We start from the raw sequence: 10,121 nt of genomic DNA, 5'->3' as shown, positions 1-10,121 counted from the left end.
TAATAATAATTTCTCGATCGTCTCTTTGAACCTGCAAGTCTAACGCATTTCAACCCATATCAGATACAAAACAAATGAATAAAATATGAAATAAAACATTTATAAAACTCTTTATGCTTTCAAAAGCTTAGAACGTAACCATATTATCGAATCGACAATATTCCAAGTTTGCTACCCTTTGATTAAGAGCTGCCTCCCTTAACCAACTTTGATGTAAAATTAATTCACATTTACCACTTTAATTACAAAGAATAAGTCTATGAAAAACAAAGGCAGCAAACTATTAAAGTCGAATCGAACCCGTCACATCATTTGTGTTTCGAATGCAACACGAGCAACAATGACAAGTATCAGTGAAGACAGTTTTAAAATCAACTTAGACGTGTTGAGATTCTTTGGTCTGTATCCATCAGACAATAACTCAGTGTTAGTGAAAGTGAAGAGCGTCCTGTTCTATCTTGTGTCGTATATTTTAGTAACAATTTTGGTGTTTATGGGCATTTTATCGGAGAATAATTACGACAATCTACAAATGAATGTTATCGTTATATGGTTATGTGAAACAATAGGTTTCACTTTTAAAGTTTTGCCTCTGCTCTTGGACGGACGACGGATTATGAACTGTGTGAATTATTTTGCTCAATCAGAGTTCAAGCCGATCGATCGTGAAGAAAAGAAAATTACAGATGAGTGTATCTCGGTGTGCCACAGAAATTCTACAGCTTATTTTTATGGGATTGCTGTGTGGGTGGTTGTTTGGACGCTTCCTGTTTTACTTTCCAAGGGTCGTGCACTTCCTATAAATTGTTGGTTGCCTTATGATCCTGCAGCTAATCTCGTCAATTATTATGGAACTTTGGTCTTTCTGTTTTCAGGTAAATATATGAATAGGAATTGTTGTTCCCGTTTAATTTATTTTATTACAGTCGTTGTGTATGATGCTTTCACTGGTACAATGATTGATCCTGTAATCGCTGGATTAGCATATCAGGCAACCTGTCAGATTAAAATTTTGAAATACAATCTAGAGAACTTGGGGGTTGATGAAAACTGCAACACCTATGTGAAGTTTGAAGAAATTTCTGAAAAATTAAAGAGATGCCTTAACCGTCACATAAGCATTTTAAAGTAGTAATGTTTTGTAAATGTGTGGATTACGTTGAATAAACAGTTTCAGATTTGTTGCTGAATACGAAGACTGTTTTTCGTTGTGTGTGTTTTGTCAAATAATAGCAAGCACAGTGGGGTTGTGTTTTATTTGTATAGGGTTTATTCTCGTTAGTAACAAAGTCATCTCTTTAAAAAGATACGTTTAGTATTAACATAATGTGTTTTAGGCTCAAACGGCAAGCTATGAAAATGTCGTATTCTTCGCCTGCTTTTTATGTTTGTCCTTTCAGATATTTTTTTATTGTCACTATGGGACTTTACTATACGAAGAAGTAAGTTATGCGATTGTTATGTATGATAATTTAATTTATGGAACGTTTGTAGAATAACGGAGTGGTGACAGCAATGTACATGGGCTCTTGGTATAAGTATGATGTCAGAATTAGAAAGGTTTTAATTACCATCATGGAACGTTCTAAAAAACCAATGATTTTAACTTCTGGAAAAGTGGTTAAACTGACTCTTGAAACATTTGCTTCGGTAAGTCCGTGAAAAAAATTGTTGTTAGTTTTAGTTCAAAAGTGATTTTCAGCTACTGAAAACTAGTTATTCATTAGTTGCCGTTTTTAATAATTACGAATGATTTTTAAAGTGGACAAAAATAACTGGGTCATCTAAACTGGTGGAAATTTCAAGGAAAATAATTCAAGGACAATATTAAATTTAAAGCAAGTTCTGGATGACTAGGATACAGCATATGCACAATTTTTTGTAAACGAAGCTTGGGTTTGTACATATAATAAAGAATCATTTAAAAAGAAGGTTAATCAGTGCAAACAAGAAACATTAAGCAACATACTTAGGAGATAAAATAAAAATATTATCTCAGTTTAATTGGTGTTATCTAGTTGAAATCTATTGTTTCTTACTTCCAGAACGTAAACTAGAAAAACATTTTTAATTAATAGATTAATTTGGAACTCTCATTTCCGATTGTTGATCTTCTACCCTTCGTTTGTAAGACATGTGTTGGCAATTTTATTATTCGGATAATCATCAAAACTACTGGACTGGTGACTGTAAAATTTTAGGTGTATTTTAAAAATGGCGTGCAAATGGTACCACACCACCCACAATTTGTCTACCAAAAATTCCATGAAGTCATCTCAAAATTTTGATAAGTAAATCTCGCTTCAAATTTATATTATGACATGTTCTTTTATCTGTGGTATATTTTTTGGTATTATATTTGTTTGTAATAACCATATTTTTGTTGTTATTCCCGAAAGAATTTATTCAAACTTCAAAATTCTTGGAGAAAAAACGTTGACATCTCTTCTCTTTTTATTCCGAAATACGCATCCCCCTACTGTGCTTCAGAGGCAAGGACATTCCTGTCTAAGTAACTTTAGATCAATTTTTCCTTACTTTCGTTTAACAGATCTTAATAATAATTATTATTATGTTGCAAAAATGTAACTATAACTGTTTGAAAATAAGATTTTCATTATTTTTAACATGTCAGTGCAGGATCGAGTATCTGGTCTGAAAATTAGGTCGTAGGACTAAAGAGGTTCAAGGAATCCATTGCTTTGAACCGTAGTGTCGATCCTAGCCCCATTTTGAAGTTATGTCACTTGACATTTGAAAAAAAGTTGTCTTTCAATCCAAAAATGATCCCTTGCTATATATTTATCCCTACATACCAAACAAATTGAGTGTTCGGTCTAAAAATTTGCTTGTAGGACTAGAAGGGTTCAAGGAATCGAATGCTTCAAACCATAAGTCTATTCTTGTGTCATCTTAGAGTTATATCACTTTACATTTGAGAAAAAGGCTTCCTGTATATGTATTCGTATCTACACACTAAACAGATTGAGTAACCGGTCTAAAAACTTGCTCGTACGACTAGAAAGTTTGAAGGAATGGTATGCTAGAATCCGCAAAGTCGATTATTGTGCCGTTTTGGAGTTATGTCACTTTACATTCGAAAAAAATGCTGTCTTTTAAGCCAAAAATGACACCTTCCTATATATTCGTTTCTATATACTAAAAGGATTGAGTAACCTGTCTGGAAACTTGCTTGTACGACTGGAAAGGTTGAAGGAACCAAATACTTTAAACCGGAATGTCAGTCTTTGTACCACTTTGGAGTTATACCACTTTATATTTGAAGAAAGGCTGTCTTTTAACCCAAAAATGACACCTTCCTATATATTCGTTTCTACATACTAAACAGATGGAGTCTCCAGCCTGAAAATTTGCTTGTGAGACTAGAAAGGTTCAAGAAATCGAATGCTTCAAACCGCAGTGTCAGTTATTGTGCCGTTTTGGAGTTATGCCACTTTATATTTGAAGAAAGGGTGTCTTTCAACACAAAAATAACACCTTCCTATACAGGGTTTTTATAAATGATTCTAAGGTCGTAGTTGGCCATGGATTTCAAAAATACCGCTTCGCTGAAATTATGCTCAATTATGACGTTTGTCATATTCTGTAACTCCTTGTAAGTAAGAATATCTGGCCAAATACCGTTATTTAATAATTCAGGAAATATCGTTAGAAACTCACATTGGAGATGTAATCAACAGATTTGTTCGAACTGTCAGTGTCAACAAAAGGAAATCTCGTGGAAGATCTTCAGTATCTGAGGAAGTTGTTGATGATTTGAGACGACTTGAGCAGAATCCGCAAGCATCTTTAGCAAAATTTTCTCAGCAGTCAGGAGTTGCAACATGAAATTGAACAATGGGCATTGACGAATGGATTACAGAATATTTCTGAAATTAAAAATGGAATGAACATGTGCCTTGAACAAAATGGTCAACATTTTCAACATTTACTTTGATGTTTAACCGCAATAAAATTGTTTCTTTTTATTCAGTTCATTTTTATTTTTTAAAAAGATATGAAGCATTTAGGCAACCAGTTATATAGATTCTTGTGGTATTTATCGTGCGCCCTTGGGCATTCAGTAAAGTCCAAACTGAGAGGCGGCACGTGTTCATGACCTACTTCGACCCTATGATCATTCATAGAAATCTGTATATTCGTCTCTCCGTTCTAAATATTGAGGATCAGGTTTAAAAATTTGCTTATAGAGCTAGGAGGGTTCAAGAAATCGAACTGTTTAAATCGCAGTGTCGATTCTTCTGCCGCTTTGAAACTATGTTTCTCTAAATTTGAAAAAAAGGCTGCATTTTAACTCACAACTGACACCATTCTAGATATTCGTCTCTAAACACTAAATAGATAGAGTATCCGGCCTGAAAATTTGCTCTTAGAACTAGGAAGCTTCAAGGAATCAAATGCTTCAAACCACAGTCCGGATTCTTGTGACGTTTTAGAATTATGTGTCGTTAACTTTCCTCCATAAAACTGAGTTTATAATGCGATTATCTTTGCTTATATATCCAATGATGAGTATGGAGGCCGCTGGATATGTCTGAGTTTGAAACAAAAACTAACGTTTTTTGTACCATACAGCTAACCACCTGAAGGTTAATCGCTCCGACGGGAGGATCAGGTGCATCATTATATTGCTGATTACCATCTCACCCGCAATAATCTGCTCTCTGCTTTTAATAATCTCCACCATACACGTCTCTTGCAGATTATGCTACTTGTAGAAGACATTTAATGAAAATAAAATTTCCGATTTTAAGATTTCAACAGATTTTAGTGTCTTTTAACTTCAGGATATATGGGTACATAAAATGTTGTTGTCCAAATTTTTCTCACAACCACTTCGTTTTAACAACAAGTTGTTTCACCGGCTCGGCTTTTGTTGACAATTTTGTTATTATTTATTATTAACTTTTCAACAAATATCAATTTTTTTCTGGAAAACTTATTCAACTTATGAGATCAACTGCCAGTTGAGAAATGAAACAAAACAAAGGCACAGACAATGATTTTATTAAAATTTTTTAAAGCCAAATTTCTTTTTAGATAATAAATGTTTTGAAACTATGTAGATCGTAAACTTTGTACAGAGAACTAGTTGAAATTAGGTAGAGGTACAAATTCAGACGCTGAATTTGAAAGTGTATTAATGAAAATCAGCTGCTAATAATGTATTTAGAAAATGTTGCCTCTTACTTTTTCTGAAATATTTATATAGGGTAAATATGTACAAGAGTGCGAATATGTATAAGAGTACGCACTGATGATTTCTGCTTATTAGTGCCATCTGGGTAAGATGAAGTTATACCATTCAGAATTTAATGCGAAACCTGAGATAAAGGTGCAAAAGTGACCTGAATATAGTTTATAGTTTGGTCGTACTGACGATTTTATGTTCACACGTTGTGTGGATGTAATTTTTACCGCTCATAGTTTTAGTTTTTTGTAAGGTACGTTCCAGTTCTTTTATTTTGCAGTAATAATTTTCATTAGTTGTAACTTTTAAGGTCTCGTTATACACTAACAGTTTTATACTTTCTATCCATCAAAAGCTTTTAACTTTGAAAACATTAGGTTATGTACAAATGTACAAGAGTGCGCAGCGAGGTATTCTATGAGAGTGCGCATTGCTTGCAATACGTAGTCTAATAGTCTTGGAGATACATATCATACGATAATGAATTATTTAACTCTACTACTTTGTATTGCTTCGCAAGTTGTGTGGTGGTGGTTATGGTGATTTTTTTTTTATTTTTACTTCCTGAGCGTGTTGTAATCGAGTCCGTCGACCGACTCTCTATTTTTACGTTTTCTCGACTTTTCAAGACCCCTAGAGTACGAAGAAATAGGTCTCCCGTTTTATATGTAGTCTGTAGTCACTTATTCCCATTTATTTATCACCTTAGAAACAAATATTTTTTCATAAAATGTAATACGCACTCGTACGCGTTCAAATGCGCACTCTTGTGCAATGAACTGTTTAAGAGTGCGCATTTACACATCTTGACAAAAATTGAAATTACTCTTAAAATATAGTGGTCTTGGGACGTACAATTAAATATATCTGATCTCTAAACATGTATATAACGAACTCATATCATAAAATTTGTCTATCCAAAAAAATTAAAAAGTTGTTGACAGTTTTACACTAAGTGCGTACTCTTGTACACATTTACCCTAATACTCATTTTTATTCTCTTAATAGCTGAAGTAAAACATGTTAGAACTGCCATTTTTGTATTTAATTTTATAAAATAACAGTTTAATCCCAAGAAATTACGTGGACCTTTGGTACAATTCATGGCCCTACAATACTAAAAAAATTTAATTACTATCATGAAACATTCCAAAAGACACAAGATTATAACTGCCGGTAACATTATTAATCACTGAAATGTTCATGTGGGTAAGTGAATATTATTGAGTTCTCGCTCACAATATTAAATAACTACTAAAGTCCCTCAACAAAAACTTCTATTTACAGGAAGCACTGGTGTCATAAATTATAAATTAACATCTTTAGTACTTATAAATTATCCTCAAGTAACATCAGTGTTCATTACTCTTGCAAAATTGCGGTATTTATGCAAATTAACGCTCTAAAATTTGCTTAATATTTGTAATTTTAAGTTGCTTTATCAAGATTCAAATTCGCCGCTATCTGAATTCGTTACTTTAAAATCTCAAAATCTGACTCCCTTGTACAAGAAAATTAAAGATTTTACGAAGCTCTGAAAGAAAAAGTAAACTTTTATTTATTTTTATTTATTTATTTTATCGCTTTAATAGAAATAGAATATTTATATTGTTTTATAATGTTTTCATTTAATTTATTTAAAGAAGTCAAACGCAGATATTTTAATATTACAACCAAATACGTAATTCGCATAAATTTGAACATTTATACAGATATGCAGAAAACTGACTCAAGATCGTGTTAAATCTGTTAGGCCAAGTACTATTGACCAAGGAACGTCTAAAGCAGTGACCGGATATAGAAAGAATTTGACAAATTTCTCGTAAATTCTTGTAAAAGTCGGCGACATGTTAAATGTTTACGGTTTCCGTATAATATAAGAATATAACTAACATACAGTGCTCTCAACCGAGGAATGAGTGTTGTGTGAAAAATTATGATAATAGTAGAAATTAAGCAAAACCTGAAGCAAAAATATTTCATAATAATACAGTGCGCCCGATCGGTAGCCGTTTACAAATTACGGCTGTTGAAAATGAAAGACTCGTTAATATTTCTTCTCTGAAACAGTATCCTTCAGTTTAACGTATTTCTCGCTTCGAGGAATCGTAGACAAATCCGACAGCATACAATTCTGCCGTGACTAAAGTCAATAAAGAAACCAAATTCATGTTTTCGCTGATTAATTTGAAATTTTACACATAAAATAGTATGTTGTAGGACGAACCAGTAATAGCGGTCCGTGGCAACTAGTCATCTTCTCTGAATGACTCGAGGCAGCGCATTTCACCTTAAGTTGTTAAAAATATTTAGTGTTGGTCATAATTTATTTGTTGAGTAATTTAACTCCCACATAATACATGTAATAACAAACAAATTAAGTTTAAGGTGATCCGAACGCACATTCTGCCGCCCAAAGTCCCAAAAGCCCACTCACGAGATAAGTCACCCTAGAGTTTGTTGTGATTGTTGAAATGTTGAATCGAGTATCCTTGAAGAACGTCGGTGACGTCACAAAGTCATTGCGCAAGTGCAATGGACTAAATAAGGCGCTAAGGTTAAGGATATCGGCGTAGGTAAACGAAATTGTTTACAGGCGAAAGTCAACGTGTGGGATGATTATCGCTTAGATATAACTTACTACGTCAAATATCCACTTCCTACACTACTTGCGAAATATCCTATCACAGTTATTATATCTGATTTTTATTCCATGTTGATATTTTTTTATGCCATTTTCGAAACGGATGTGGGCTGTAAGTGCACCAGTTATTGTGACCTTTTTCACTTAATTCAGGCATTTTTGGTTGCTTATGGTCATGACTTGAATTAGAGCAATTTTGTACTTTTAAATTTCTACTAGGAAAGCTTAATGTGGGCTTTTATGGCTACACCCAAATTGAACGAAATATGAAGTTTGTCGCTTGACGCGCCATTAAACTCTACTATTGCTCATAATTGTTTACAACGATAGAGCGAGTGGGTATGATTTAATTGATTTTTTCTCGATCATTCGACAGTTCGGGTTATATATACAAACTATTTTTACTTTTAGCTTATTTTTAAAACTGAATTACGCAGAACAAATTTGGTTTACAAATTACATTCCAAGAAAGTAGAAAATTATTTCTTGGAGACAATACATTGTCATTTAAATAGCAAAAAATTTACGATGCAGTTCCTATTAACGCTACATGGCATTTTTATTAATGTTGTTTTGACTGATAATCAAATCGTAATAAATGTTGCTTTCAAAGGTTAATTGTTATTTTTTATTAAATGATATACAGTACACTTGAAATTATATCACACAGAGAAAAATTAGAACGTCTGTAAGGACCTGCTATGCTTCGGCTCAAGATGAATATAAATTGTTTTCTCAATGTAATAATAATGAATTTATGCTGAAATATGTTAAGCGAGTCAGCACAAATTAATAATCCAAATATATTATTCTTCGAAAAAATCCTAAAACAAGTTTTGTGGTAGCATCACTTTAATAAATATCTGATTGCATGTTTTCTTGGCATTTTGCAGCTTCTAGAACAGGAAATTACGTGCTTCCTGTAAAAGATTGTCTGTCAAAATTTTTGACGAATTTTAAATGTATTTTAAAATTATCTTGATGTTCAATTTTAACCACAAACTGTCTACTTATTTCTCCTAAATGTTGATGATATCATCTCAATTTTTTCACATAAATCCGACTAAACGTGACAATTTCTTTACCTGCGGTTTAATAAATTCACCAGTTTCGCTACTTTACGACAGGTTATCTTATAAAACCATTGGTAAAGCACTTCATTGAAAATTTGCTTTGACACTAACTTTTATATAAGGAACACTAAATTTCAGTTAAAATTTATTTTATGACTGCTTCCAGAAAGTTGATGGCGTCATCGGAAAAAATTGTTAAATATCTCTTTAATCAGATGTGATGTTTCCTCTGTTTTGGTAACAGATTTACATTTTTGCGATTTATTTATGTGAACGAATATGTGAAAATTGAGATATTTTAGTCACCAAAAATTGACGTCACCTTAGAAAAATGCAAACGGAAATTGTGGCACAAAAACAACATTTTTTTTAAGTCAACCGCTACATTTTTTGTGATTTGTGTAGTTATCCCGATTATCTAAATATGAAAATATTTCGAATCTGACATAATGAAATATTTAGAAAGCACTTATTATTAATTTTCAATTTAAATTTCATGTCTTCGATGACAAAAATATAAATAAAATCACTTTCACATCACAACCCGTTGGATTACAAATATAATTCAATTAAGCAGTAAAAATTATAATAATAATAAATAATAAACAAAATGAAGGTGGATTCATGAACCACAGGTAGAGGAGGACTTTATTTTATAAAATCTAAATATCCTTTACTAAGCAAAAGTTCCGTTGTCAAGTTTCCGTTGATACTAACTTTGATGTTCAACTTTTGCCATATTTAAAGAGGTTGTAGAGAAAAGTGGAGGATTTAAGATGATTAGACATGTTTTAACTTTCTTGTTGTCGAAATAAATCTACACATAATAAGAAAAAAAGGCAAAATTTAACCCCGTCCACCCGTCCTGTCTCACTTGTGATGATTTTTTTTATTCGACGTGAGCCATGAAGGCGGAGCTTAACTGTAAGATACTTACAGAAGTAACTATTTTGCACGTAGAGAAGTACGAGAAATTAAAAACTTGTTTTTGGGTATCGTGTTGTTCAAAGAATACTATGTACATTACGAAAAAAATAAAGCCAAAGATTAGGCCCCACCTACATCCATCCCAAGCTCAATTGTGATAAATTTTTCATTCGTTGTCAGATCGAGGGGTGGGCCTTAATTGCAAGATTCGTATTTGTCTATAAGAATTTACCATTTTAAACATGTTTTAAGTTTATATTTTGAC

General features: G+C 32.6%; 1 protein-coding gene across 1 annotated transcript; it reads left to right on the top strand.

Moving 5' to 3' along the window:
* The first annotated feature begins 340 nt into the window (after positions 1-340).
* Positions 341-8,035, top strand: LOC135124384 (odorant receptor Or1-like). The gene is made up of 8 exons (XM_064049461.1): positions 341-875; positions 927-1,128; positions 1,178-1,277; positions 1,338-1,346; positions 1,401-1,442; positions 1,495-1,650; positions 7,809-7,968; positions 8,010-8,035. Exons 1-8 carry the CDS (start codon positions 341-343, stop codon positions 8,033-8,035), a joined length of 1,230 nt encoding a protein of 409 aa, XP_063905531.1.
* The last annotated feature ends 2,086 nt before the right edge of the window (positions 8,036-10,121 follow it).

The sequence above is a fragment of the Zophobas morio genome, unplaced genomic scaffold (assembly GCF_036711695.1).
Source record: "Zophobas morio isolate AGI-343-1 ecotype UQ-CSIRO unplaced genomic scaffold, CSIRO_AGI_Zmor_V1 ptg000002l, whole genome shotgun sequence".
Taxonomy (NCBI): domain Eukaryota; kingdom Metazoa; phylum Arthropoda; class Insecta; order Coleoptera; family Tenebrionidae; genus Zophobas; species Zophobas morio.
Note: the sequence above shows the minus strand (reverse complement) of the source record. Positions and strands in the feature narration are given on the sequence as shown.

Coding starts and splice junctions, on each gene's coding strand:
- LOC135124384 (XM_064049461.1), top strand. CDS start 341: ATGACAAGTATCAGTGAAGACAGTTTTAAAATCAACTTAGACGTGTTG. Junction 1,651..7,808: donor CTCTTGAAACATTTGCTTCG/GTAAGTCCGTGA, acceptor AATTGTTTACAG/GCGAAAGTCAACGTGTGGGA. Junction 7,969..8,009: donor TTTCGAAACGGATGTGGGCT/GTAAGTGCACCA, acceptor CACTTAATTCAG/GCATTTTTGGTTGCTTATGG.